A 14,373-nucleotide genomic window follows, 5' to 3' on the forward strand; every position below is an offset into this window, starting at 1 on the left:
CTAGTTGCTAAGTGGACACCATATCTATTACACAAAATTTATTTTCAGACCCACCTGTTTTCGAATGCTCTCCTCATTGGCCCCGAGAGCTGCAAACGCTTTGAATGCTGCCTGCTTCATCTCAATTCCCCAGTTAATGTCCTGTAAACAAACAAATATACTACTGTGAGATATTACGACTATTAATTGGCTCAGACAGTGACACAGTTAAACGTATAAAACAGTAATCATTGTTAATGCAGTCTTTTTGTTTTCTTTGCCTTACTTTCCAAGTGCCTAAATCTGGACAATACCTAAATATAGACACCCAATCAAGACCAATTTTTTTTCGGTATTGATTGATTGTCTAATTTCAACAGAATTCATTGAATTTTTTAATTTACGTACAATTGTTTTAATCTTAATTGTAATTTTGAGAATCTACATTTCAGAGTTTATAAATACACATCCTTCCATGAATCAAGCATTACTGAGAAAATGTTGAATAAAAATACAACAAGAGAACCGCAGAGCGGGTGCCAACACTCGGCTGTGGGTGCAGTTTTGAATAAATGAAAGCTTGTCAGAAGAAAAGGAAGAAAGTGAAGTGGTGAGAAGAACTCATCTGAGATGCATCTGTAGAAAGAATACATATTACATGTCACAGTGACCTTTGACCTAGTTACCCAACAAGAGGCCCCAAAGGGGCCTGGGTCACTCACCTGAGAGACTTAGATGGAAAGAAACAAAGATTAAAACTCTTCACCAAATTTTTCAAATTATTAGTATGACAAGACTGACTTTAAAAATAAGGTGTTCCAAAGTATTCACAATAGGCCTATATAGAAAATTACCCCACCCACCCTGGCAGCCATGTTTTTAATACCCAGATTAAAAAAAATATATATATAAGGAAAATGCTTCTTACAAACATATAGAGAAAACTGCCCCATCCCCTGGCGGCAATGTTTTCTACTGATCACGACCATTTTCAAACTCATCCGACATATCAATAAAATCAATGTTTTGACCAAGTTTCATGATGATTCGCCAAAAAATGTGACTTTTAGAGTGTTCACAGGCTTTTTCAGGCCCCCCCCCCCGGCGGTCATGTTACTAAATGGATCAAAACCATTTTTGAACTCAACCGTCGTATCCAGGAAACAAGGGTTGTTAACGTTGTTTTGTGAAAAGAAGAGGTTTGCTGTTTCGGCAGATATATACATATATGCCTTATCAGCAGTTTTGTGTGTGTGTATTTAAAAAAAATTTAATAGACATTTGTTACCCGTTGCGACAAAACTTAAATTATTTTGGATAAAAGTAATATGAGGACAGTAATTTAACAATGAGCATCAGCAAAAGAAAATGGAAGTACATTTTTCAACAATTTGTTGTCCAAATTTGAGATCACGAGATAAGCATCTCAGCATCTTTTAGGGGATGACTGTTTACAATCTGTTTAGCAAGAACACTTTTAGATACTGAAAATAACCGTATTTGTTCAAGAGATTGTGTTTTTATAAAATAGTTTTTGCATAATTAAATAAAATATGTTGAAAAGTTTTCATATATCAAAGTCAGTTATAAAAAAGTAAATGAGTATGAGAATATGTACAGCTACAAGAAATTCAATACTGATCTTCTTTTATAGTACAAAACATCACTTGATCTTTCTTATAGTTATAAATGTGTGCAAATATAGAAGTAAACACACACAAGACATTTGAAAACGTATCATATCAAAACAACTATCAAACTATTTGTAATTCTGTAGCATTAATATATTATTTTTGCAAAAACAAATGCAAATCAACTTTTCTTCAAACAGTTGTTTGTGCTTGTTAACAGATGTGATAATTTGTTGTTTTTTTACTACAAAATTGTTCACATTTTGACAAAGTGTTTTTAAACAACTGGAACAATTTTAGTACTCACCTTGCATTGATATTTCCAATTGAAACAACAATAAAACCTGCTAAAATCACAAATCTTTCATAATCAGACACAAACTAACTGAAAATTGTAGGGGTAAAACATTTCAAGTTGTAATGTCTTATGTATCTTATGAATGGTTTCCATCTGACATCAACACAAAGGTCTTTGATGAAAGTGACAAGTTAATGGGGGTCTATTTCCAGGAGTGTTACACAATTACTGCCTGGCAACAATGCAGGCACAGGTATAAATGAGTTTTGTAGAGAGTAGCCAAGGATAAGTGAATGAAAAGTCAAATAAGATTCATATGTAACACTTCTTGTTGTTTTATTGGTTTTACCACTATGTTAAATTTCTGCAAAGATATAGATAACAATCATAAGTAATGGCAATAATTAATTTGAGTAATGCAATAATTATAATTAGATATTTGGGTTTGACATTAATGTTTCTGAATCCATTACCAGTATCATCATCATCATCATCATCATCATCATCATCATCATCATCATCATTATCATCATCATCATCATCATCATCATCATCATCATCATCATCATCATCATCATCATCATCATCATTGTGCACCAACATCGGATTCCGAATTACAACTAGAGTGTTAACATGGTTTTAATAAAGTCATATTATGAAAACTGCTGCTACCCTGGCGGCCATGTTTTTCAACAAACCGTAACCTTTTTTGAACTCAGCCAAGCTATCAATACAACAAATCTTCGGACCAAGTTCCATGAAGATGGGGCTATAAATGTTACTTCTAGAGTGTTAACAAGGTTTCACTATAGCCATATAAGCAAAGCTGCCCCGCCCCCTGGCTGCCATATTTTTCAACAGACCAAACCATTTTCAAACTCAGCCTAGCTACCATAAAAACAAATGTTCAGACCAAGTTTCATGAAGATTGGACTATAAATGTGACTCCTAGAGTGTTAACAAGGTTTAACTATAGCCATATAAGCAAAACTGTCCTGTCCCCTGGTGGCCATGTTTTTTTACTGAACCTAACCATTATCAAACTCAACCCTCGTATCCAGGAAATAAATGTTCTGACCAAGTTTCATGAAGATTTGACCAAAAATGTGACTTCTAGAGCGTTCACATGTTTTCACTATATACATATTGAGAGAAATGCCCCGCCCACTGGCAACCATGTTTTTTCACCGATCTGGACCATTTTCGAACTCGTCCGAGATAGCAATAAAACCAATGTTTTCACCAAGTTTCATGATGATTGGGCACAAATTGTGACTTCTAGAGTGTTCACAAGGTTTCTCTATAGCCATATAAGGAATACTGCCCCGCCCCCCGTCGGCCATGTTTTTCAATGGACCAGAACCATTTTTGAACTCAAACAACATATCATTTAGACAAACATTTTGACAAAGTAACATAAAGATTGGGCATCAAATAAGACTTCTACAGTGTTCACAAGGTTTTTCTTTTTTTTTTACCTAGTGACCTAGTTTTTGACCCAGCATGGCCCAGTTTCGAACTCAGTCGAGGTATCAATAGGACAAATGTTCTGACCAAATTTCATGTAGATCAGACAATAAATGTGGCCTCTAGAGTGTTCAAAAGGCAAAATGTTGACGACTGACGACGCACGACGGACAAAAAGCGATCACAAAAGCTCACCATGAGCACGTTGTGCTCAGGTGAGCTAAAAAACACATGTCAACAACAAAGAGAGTACATGTAAAATTTCATAAATCTAACAATGCGTTTCACACATCTGTTGATCTGCTGTACATCAGTGTACTTACAATACATTTCCCACATCATTTGATCTGTAGTACATCAGTGTACTTACAATACTTTTACCACATCTTTTGATCTGTAGTACATCAGTGAACTTACAATACGTTTCCCACATCTTTTGATCTGTAGTACATCAGTACACTTACAATATGTTTCCCACATCTTTTGATCTGTAGTACATCAGTGTACTTACAATACGTTTCCCACATCTTTTGATCTGCTGTACATTAGTGTACTTACAATATGTTTCCCACATCTGTTGATCTGCTGTACATCAGTGTACTTACAATGCGTTTCCCACATCTGTTGATCTGCTGTACAAGGGTGTACTTACAATGCTTTTCCCACATCTGTTGATCTGCTGTACATCAGTGTACTTACAATACGTTTCTCACATCAGCTGATCTGCTATACATCATTGTACTTACAATACGTTTCCCACATCTGTTGATCTGCTGTACATCAGTGTGCTTACAATACGTTTCCCATATCTGTTGATCTGCTGTACATCTGTGTATTTCCAATATGTTTCCCACATCTGTTGATCTATTGTACATCAGTGTACTTACGATGCGTTTCTCACATCACTTGATATGTTGTACATCAGTGTACTTACAATACATTTCCCACATCTGTTGATCTGTTGTACATCAGTGTACTTACAATGCGTTTCTAACATCAATTGATCTGATGTTTATCAGTGTACTTACAATGGTTTCTCACATCAGTTGATCTACTATACATCATTGTACTTACAAAACGTTTCCCACATCTGTTGATCAGCTGTACATTAGTGTACTTACAATATGGTTCCCACATCTGTTGATCAGCTGTACATCAGTGTACTTTCAATACATTTCCCACATCTGTTGATCTGTTGTACATCAGTGTACTTATAATGTGTTTCCCACATCTGTTGATCTGCTGTACATCAGTGTACTAACAATACATTTCCCACATCTGTTGAGCTGCTGTACATCAGTGTACTTACAATACGTTTCCCACATCTGTTGATCTGCTGTACATCAGTGTACTTACAATACATTTTCCACATCTGTTGATCTGCTGTACATCAGTGTATTTACAATATGTTTCTTACATCTGTTGATCTGCTGTACATCGGTGAACTTACAATACGTTTCCCACATCTGTGATCTCCTGTACATCAGTGTACTTACGATGCGTTTCCCACATCTGTTGATCTGTTGTACATCAGTGTACTTACAATGCGTTTCCCACATCTGTTGATCTGCTGTACATCAGTGTACTTACAATGCGTTTCCCACATCTGTTGATCTGTTGTACATCACTGTACTTACAATATGTTTCCCACATCTGTTGATCTGCTGTACATCAGTGTACTTACAATACGTTTCTCACATCTGTTGATCTGCTGTACATCAGTGTACTTACAATAGATTTATAACATCTGTGATCTCCTGTACATCAGTGTACTTACAATGCGTTTCCCACATCTGTTGATCTGCTGTACATCGGTGTACTTGAGGTACTCTGCTAGGGTCTTGATGATGTGATCAGACACTGCAGCAACTCTCTGGAGCTCCCCATCCTGTTCCAGCAGGTAGGCAAGAGTCTCTGCCCCCTCCACATTTTCCTCCAGCGTGCGATCACGGCTACACATACGTATCAGGCATGGCAGCGTCTTTTGGAGATAGACCAGAAAGACTTTTTAACCACTCAGATACCCACTTTGATGTGTTTTTAGTTCCTTATATTGTCTTACATAAGACATTAAACACATCTATAAAAAAACAAGAGCTTGTCACAGTAGTGCCAAATCCCCGCCGAAATGTGTTTGCTTGTATGAGAACATTTGTTTAAGAGAGTAAAATAATATTTGTAAAACATGGCATGTGTCATCTATTTATATTTCAAGGATGAATTAGTTATATAGTGTTGGAGTTATGCTGTAGAGAATAAAATATATGGAAATGAAAAAAATGAGGTAATTAAAAAAACTACGGCCGATAGAGTTATGGTTCATGTTCACTGCACTTCTCCTAGTTGCCATCTGTTTATATTTCTAGTTTCAAGTAAATCCCTTCAGTAGATTTAGAGTAATGCTACGGACAAAAATTTACTTTGAAATTAAATAAAGGAAGATAATTCAAAAACTAAGGTTGATAGAGTTATCGTTCTTAGTCACTGCACTTTTCCTACTTGCCATCTGTTTATATTTCAAGCTTCAAGTAAATCCCTTCAGTAGATTTAGAGTTATGCTTTGGACAAAAATTTACTATGAAATTAAATAAAAGGAGATAACTAAAAAACTAAGGTTGATAGAGTTAAGGTTCTTAGTCACAGCACTTCTCCTTCTTGCCATCTGTTTATATTTCAAGTTTCAAGTAAATACCCCTTCAGTAGATTTAGAGTTATGCTCCGGACAAAAATTTACTTTGAAATTAAATAAAGGGAGATAATTCAAGAACTAAGGTAGACAGAGTTATGGTTCTTAGTCACTACACTTCTACTACTTGCCATCTGTTTATATTTCAAGTTTCAAGTAAATCCCTTCAGTACAATTTAGAGTTATGCTCCGGACAAAAATTTACTTTAAAATTAAATAAAGGGAGATAATTAAAAAACTAAGGTAGATAGAGTTATGGTTCTTATTCATTGCACTTCTCCTACTTGACATCTGTTTATATTTCAAGATTCAAGTAAATCCTTTCAGTAGATTTAGAGTAAGGCTCGGGATAAAACATTTAGATTGAAATTATAAAAAAGGGGAGATAATTAAAAAACTAAGGTAGATAGAGTTATGGTTCTGGGTCGGTGCACTTCTCCTAGTTGCAATCTGTTTATATATTTTAAGTTTCAAGTAAATTCCTTCAGTAGTTGTAGAGTTATGCTCCGGACAAAGTTTCGGACGGACGCACAGACGGCCAGACGGACGCACAGATGGACGAAGACTATTACTATATCCCCTCCGAAAATTTTTCGGCGGGGATAATAAATAATTATGGTCCAATCAATATGCATGACTTTCACAATTAGCAATATTCTATATCAAATAATTAAAATGCATCCACACATTAGGTAAGAGCAAACAAGAGTTTATAGTTCTCCAGCGATTATAGTTCTGCTTACATGTATTCTTCAATCAAGCATCTCAGGAATAAATAAATATCAGGCATGGAAACATGCTAACAAACAATATTTGCCATTAAAACTGCATAGCCCCAAAGTCAATAAAATCATGAGGAAAATAAAAGTCTCCTATAAAAAATCAGTTAGTACCTTAGAAATGATCCTAGGGTCTTGAGGGGCAAGAGCCCCACCCCCACACAGGTATGCAAGCACCTTGGCCGCAACTATCTGCATCTCTGAGGTTCTGTCTCGTAGCATGAGCTGAACCAGCATGTCGGGCAGTGGGACGTTATTGTGCATGGCTGGAGTAACACCATGTACAGCATTATGAGCATCATTCTGGCAAAACAGGGCTTAAAGCATGTGGGTAAAGTGTCATCACATTTAAGCCTGTACAGTCCAAAGGCTAATCAGGGACAAGACGTAACGCTTTTATGAATTTTTTCGTTAAACCCTTTGCATGCTAGGACATTTGTCGTCTGCTAAAATGTCGTCTGCAGAATTTCTAAAATTAGCATTTCCTTCTATTTTTTTCAAAGAATACTATCAGAATAGCAAACAGTTTGGATCCTGATGAGACGCCACGTTCTGTGGCGTCTCATCTGGATCCAAACTGTTTGCAAAGGCCTTTAAAATTCGGTTCCCGCACTGAAAGGGTTAAAGGAGGTCTCTTTTAAACAAGTATCCAGTGTAGGCGGAAAGTGATGTCCCCGATTAGGCTGTGCAGACTGCGAAGGCTAATTTGGAAAACACTTTATGCAAATGCATTAAACCCAGTTTTCCCAGATCTCTGCATAGCAATATTAATTATAGCAGTATACTAATTTTAATGAAAGAAAAATCAAAAGTATATTAAAGAACGTCTCATCCCAAATTTAGATCTCTACTGCTACAATACATTTTATCAGCACATTTAAGCTCTATTTTAGTAATACACATATTTTCTACATAGAACTGCTACAACTTTTTAATATTTTACCAATTTTGAGTGATTATCATTACAGAAAAACACATTTTAAACATTGTTTTCTGACTCTTAAGTCTTTTTTCTTTTTTAAATATAATTCATTATGCAAACATTCTTCTTTAAAAACATGATTTGTTTAGTCGTAATTTTGCAAAACTGTAAATAAGTCACATTTAAAGTCCATTCCTTTTAAAATAATCGTAAAATTAACGTCAAGGCAATGAAAATGAAAACAATGAACTTGGGTTTAATATGTGAAACCCACCTGATATACAGGAAGAAAGAAGGGCATGCAGTGAGGACAAATATGGGGTTGGACAGATAAAATTATCGGTCAAAATTTGTCTTTACAAGCAGGCACATTATATGGCACTGGTGTTAGAATTAGAATGATCAGATCATGAAAAGAAATAACAATTATAAGGTTCACATGCTGGTTAACAAACTTCACAAGCCAAGTCAGCTCAACAGTTTTCAACAATTGCCGATAATTCAATTCCTATAGAATAACCTCGACTTCAAAGACACATGGGTCCATACAATTTGACATTTTCACAGCTTGTGCCTCGGTCAATTGTCTTCAAGAACTGCAAAAATCTACCGTGTACTCACCGGTTAATGCGACCACGCAGTTTTCCCCGTTTTCTCTGACGATCCCAGCGAGGCACTTAAGTACTGGCATCTGCACCTTGTAGACCTTGCCAGCCAGGAGGTCAACCAGTTTGGGAATGAGCCCGCACTCACACAGCTTCGATTGGTGCTCCGGTTCCTGATAAGGTAACAACATTTGGGCTGTGTTGTGTGAAAAGGGGGTTTAAGGCACGTGCGTAAACTGTCATCCCAGAAGGCATGTGCAATCCGCACAGGCTAATCAGGGACAACACTTTTTGCCTAAACTGGATTTTTGCTTAGAAGAGATTTTTAAAATAGAAAATATCATAAAAGTGGAGTCGTCCCTGATTAGCCTGTGCCGACTGCACAGGCTAATCAGGGACAACACATTACGCCCATGCATTAAGCCCCTTTTCAGCTGCAGTTGGTGCTCTGGTTGCTGATAAGGCAACAACACCATTTGCTTTACCCTTTACCACTCAGAAATGCACTTTGACGCATTTGAAGTCTGCGCACTCGGGCAGGAACGGATTTTGAGAGCGCCCGCAGATGATCATGCCCTCGAAAACGTGTATTATCCCTATATAGTGAATCAAATTAAATTTAAGTCCTTTCTTAAAAACATATTAAAGTTTTAAAGGCTTCATTTCAAACCCTTAGATACTGACGAGTAGCAAACAGCATAATACCTGAACAGACTGCGAGCTATTCGCAGGCTGTTCTGGTTTTATGCTGGTCCAAAAGCCATTTTCACTTTGCTTCTTATTGGGAAAGGGTATGATGGGGTTGAGTATATGAAAGGATTTTCTCTTACTTGTAGTTACCCTAGGCAAGATTTTGTTTAAAATGTGTTGCTTTTCCGATATCAATTTTACCGTAATATCTCTTAACCCTTTACTGTTCAGAAACGCATTTTGATGCATTTTAAGTCCTTCAGAAAATCAAATTAAATCTAAGTCCTTTCTTAATATATAAAAGTTTGAAAGGCTCTATTTCCAACCCTTAGTTACTGATTAGCAGCAAACAGCATAAAACCTGAACAGACTGGGAGTTACTTTGCGTCTGAGAAGAAAAGGATTAAGGTATTTACTAACCCATTCTCACATTGTTTAATAGGTATTCAAGTTGCTGGTAAGGTCCAAATAATTTAAATTGAGTTTTTTGTATAGCTTTTTTTAAATTTGAATTTAAGGGAGAGGGGGAATATAAATAATAATTAAAATACAAAAGCACACTGATTGGGGCATTATAATATACATAATGTTTATCCAATAACTGTTTTTTCTCAAGCCTTTCCAAAACTGCCCCCCCCCCTACACACACACACCAACCCACACACCACCCCCATAAACATTATCAACCTCAATACTTGAGATTACACTTAAAATTGAGCCTGATCTAGTGTGGTCATATGGCAAGGGTAATGCATATTTATAAAAGTCTTTATTCGGCAGAGCAAAATCTAAAGGATGGCTAATAAAATTCCTGTTCATTAGTCTCCATCTTAAACTTTGACAACATCCATTTAATTAATGACCAATGAATATGTTTCTTACTTTTCAGCTTTTAATTTCTCTGGCCATATGTTTATTTTTAACACTAAGACAGAGATTAAAACGAAAATATATTTCTGATTATGGTTGTAAAAAACAATCATTAAATATCAATGTCAGAATGTTTAAATAACATTCATGATAAATAATACAAGATTTTGAAAACTATAAAAACAAAAATTTGTTGGACCCCAATTTTTAAGTATTTTCATGGACCCATTATACTACAAAATCAAATGTTCAACATTTACATCCAAAGTCTTCAGTGATTTTTTTTTCTATATATTTTACAGCCTGATCCTCTTAGATGAGAAGATGAGAGCAATAAGCCATGACATTGGGAAACATGAAACATTATTAATATGATTATAAATAACAGTATTCCAATAGTTTATTATGGCATGTTTAATTGCATTTTTGAATATATATCATGACGTGCTACCGTATTATATTATTGTATAATTGACTCAATAAACCAATTCTTGAGTTTTTTGCAAAATTTTGGCAACTATTTTGTGCAATAATATTACTTTTTTCCATTTGGAAACAGCCTGTCAGAGGCTGTAATTTGGGGCAAAAAATCACTGGTCTTATATCACACCTTATGAAAAAATCTATACATTTTTTATCCAACAAATATTCCGAATTTCACAAATTACGAAAATTCATGTAAATACAGTTTAATGAATCCACAGTTACTATTCAAGAACGCAGGCCCAAAGTGTACTCACCTTGCATGAGCTCGCCAGAATGTTGGCTACACATTCCTGAGTGCACACAGATCTGGGCATGATTTCCACCAAGTCCTCCACTATAGAGGGCTCCTACAAACAGATCACCAAAGGATGAGCAATACAACCCTTTATTTTATGCTTTCCAGTGGTTAATTGAGAAATATCAGTGAAATAAATCTGATATCTCACTATTTTAAACAGTGAAAAATAACAGTGAAAACTGTTTAACTGTGAAATGACTTCATTTTTTTCGACGAAATGACGTCAAAAATCCTGCAAAATTATCCAGTTAAACTCTTTTACAATGTAAATAAACGGTTAAAAACATAAAATAAAAAGAAAATGTGTTGGATTCCATGGAATATTGATTTTATTTCCCTCCTGATCATAACAAATACATATTATTTTCTATAATCACTTGTGAAATAAAATCGATATTCTATCGAATCCAACAAATATCCTCTACTTATTGCCCAGATACGCATGTTCACACTTTTGTAGTCCCTTAGTAAATCCAAATAAATTAAATACCTTTCTTATAGATTCAATTTTTAAAGGCTTTGTTTTGAACACAAAGATACTGATGAGCAGCAAGCAGAATAATACCTGAACTCAGCATGTTATTTGAAGAGAGAAAGGGTTTGTAGCACAAACAATAGAGCAAACCGACAAAAAGACCTGTTCGAGGAATGTAAAAAATAAGTTTTTCATGCTTAATGAAACATGTCCACAAAACCTGGTAAATAAGACTTCCACAGTTGCTGTTGTGAAGAAATATAGTCCGCAGGCATCGAAGGCACGATTCAACAAACGCCTGATCTGGGCTCTTGAGACCTGGAAAATGACACATGTGAAACGTGTAATCCCAGATTATCCAAAGTATTCCACCCAGCTGGTTAATCAGGGATGACACTTTCCGTCTTCACTGGATTTTCATTTAAAAGAGACCTCCTTAAAGCAAAAAAATCCATAATAGCCAAAAGTGTTGTCACTGATTAGCCAGTATTGACTCAACAGACTAATCTTGAGTGACACTTTAAGTGCAGGCATAAATCCCTATTATGCCAGAGCGAGGCTCATTTTTTTTTCTCTAGACAACATGATTCATACACTTTTATCTCTAGACAACATGATTCTTACACTTTTATCTCTAGACAACATGATTCTTACACTTTTATCTCTAGACAACATGATTCTTACACTTTTATCTCTAGACAACATGATTCTTACACTTTTATCTCTAGACAACATGATTCTTACACTTTTATCTCTAGATAACATGATTCTTACACTTTATCTCTAGATAACATGATTCGTACACTTTTATCTCTACACAACATTATTCTTACACTTTTATCTCTAGACAACATGATTCTTACACTTTTATCTCTAGACAACATGATTCTTACACTTTATCTCCAGACAACATGATTCTTACACTTTTATCTCTAGACAACATGATTCTTACACTTTTATCTCTAGACAACATGATTCTTACACTTCTATCTCTAGACAACATGATTATTCCACTTTTATCTCTAGACAACATGATTCTTACACTTTTATCTCTAGACAACATGAGTCTTACACTTTTATCTCTAGACAACATGAGTCTTACACTTTTATCTCTAGACAACATGATTCTTACACTTTTATCTCTAGACAACATGATTCTTACACTTTTATCTCGAGACAACATGATTCTTACACTTTTATCTCTAGACAACATGATTCATACACTTTTATCTCTAGACAACATGATTCATACACTTTTATCTCTAGACAACATGATTCTTACACTTTTCCTAAGATAAAATGGCGCGATTTATGGAAGGGAAAGACCGCCAATATTATTCATCACCAGAAATGTTGAATATTCAGCTCATTTGTTTGACAGAGAATTTGTAAAATGCAACATTTTAATATCTGCTTTGTACAATTGTAAAGTGTAAAATGTTGTATGTTCCGATTCTACAAAATGTTGAAATGTTTACAAACAAACATGTAACTTCTTAAACTACAGACCTGAAAATGAAGATAGTGCATATATAAAGTCTACATCTTCATATACCTAATATTGTAGTCATAATAATAAATAAAAGATAACAGATCATTCTGAAAGTAAGTTGATAACAAACTACATTAGAATGTTGAATTTTTTCTAAGTTTTACGATCGGTTTTAGTAATCTGCTACAAGTCAGCATCTAACAAGTGAACACTTTACAATTGTACAGAATACAAGTTGACGAATCACAATTCAACATTTTACAACGCATTTTCAAGTAAACCGGTGTTAGGGTACAAATTGTCATTAGTAGTAGCTACAGGGGTTGGGCATATGGCCAAGTCACTTAAACACTATCAATGTCATAAAACAACATCTTTCACAATTTCTCAGCTACCGAACATAATCCACATTAGTACAATAAACAAATACGAGTTTATCAACTTACAACACCATTTTTTACACCATTTAAATAATTGTGATTATTTTAAATTATATGTTGCTGGGAACAAGATTTTAAACAATTTGGCTTATGTTGTTAACTAGTAAAAATACTTCAGTTGTGACAACTGCTTTGCCTACTTTGTCATTGGATAATTTGGCTTATGGCAGAGTAAAAACCCGAATTTATTTGTATGCATAGACAAATTTTCTGAATGGCAGAGTAAGACACTGACCCTTCAAGAGAACAGACACACATCTTTTCTCCACCAGCGTGTTAATACTGACCCTTCAAAAGAACTGACACGCATCCTTCCTCCACCAGGGTGTTGATATTCTCAGCAGTTCCCTTGGCCATGGATCCCATGATGATGGCCGCTTCCAGGCGCAGGTGCTGTGGGGCATCCCCATCAACCAGCCACTGTAGCAATCTACAAGTTACGCAAAATAAATACAAGCAAAGGCCTCTATCAGAAATGTGACAAATGTACGTATTAAATGGATGCCCTCATGTTCTCCACATTTTCACAATCAAGAAAAAATGATGGCCCTTTAAAGTTCAAAGACACAAATTGAAGACATGACAGAAGATCACGTTTTTGACCCCACTTGACCAAGATCCAAAAATTGCCTTCATATTGTGAAAAATAAATACACTGCAACTCCAATATATCGCATTCTGGTATATCGTGATATTTAATATCGCAAATAGGCCATTGACCCCATTTTTTCATCCATTTTAATTATATAGGCCCATACATTTTGTTCACACAAATAAAGCCAAAATTATAATTGTGGTAAACGTAACAACTGTGCAATAATAGATAGGTACACATGTTCCAGTGTTTGTTCCCACAATTTTGGGAATCGGGCCAGGTTGTTTTAGATTGGGATAAAATCATGCTGTTTTTTACTTAATTTTTGTAACATTTGGGAAAAATTAAAATACCTTTGTACTTTTTTCTATTCAGAATGGGTTCCTACAACAGCCCCTACTTTGAACAAAAATAACACTGTGTTCATATAATTATAATCAATTATCTTAATAAAATTGAATTACTTAATCAGTTAATCAGTTATAGTATACAAAGTCACACAAAAGCAACGTGAGTTCTCACATGCCATAACACAGCTGAAGTACTTAACTCTTTCAGTGCTGGAACTGAATTTTGAAGGCCTTTGCAAACAGTTTGGATCACGATGAGACGCCACAAAACGTGGCGTCTCATCAGGATCCAAACTGTTTGCTATTCTGA

At 35.3% G+C, this 14,373-nt stretch overlaps 1 protein-coding gene across 1 annotated transcript in view; it reads right to left on the reverse strand.

Moving 5' to 3' along the window:
* LOC127846969 (armadillo repeat-containing protein 8-like) overlaps nt 1-14,373 on the reverse strand; it is a 43,060-nt gene that overhangs the window by 19,723 nt on the left and 8,964 nt on the right. The window contains exons 4-10 of the mRNA XM_052378443.1: nt 13,406-13,548; nt 11,407-11,504; nt 10,668-10,760; nt 8,384-8,540; nt 6,955-7,106; nt 5,153-5,356; nt 55-141 (exon numbers count right to left, since the gene is read on the reverse strand). Of these exons, the coding sequence (XP_052234403.1) occupies nt 55-141; nt 5,153-5,356; nt 6,955-7,106; nt 8,384-8,540; nt 10,668-10,760; nt 11,407-11,504; nt 13,406-13,548 (934 nt within the window). The remainder of the gene's footprint in view (nt 1-54; nt 142-5,152; nt 5,357-6,954; nt 7,107-8,383; nt 8,541-10,667; nt 10,761-11,406; nt 11,505-13,405; nt 13,549-14,373) is intronic.

The sequence above is a fragment of the Dreissena polymorpha genome, chromosome 10, assembly GCF_020536995.1.
Source record: "Dreissena polymorpha isolate Duluth1 chromosome 10, UMN_Dpol_1.0, whole genome shotgun sequence".
NCBI lineage: Eukaryota > Metazoa > Mollusca > Bivalvia > Myida > Dreissenidae > Dreissena > Dreissena polymorpha.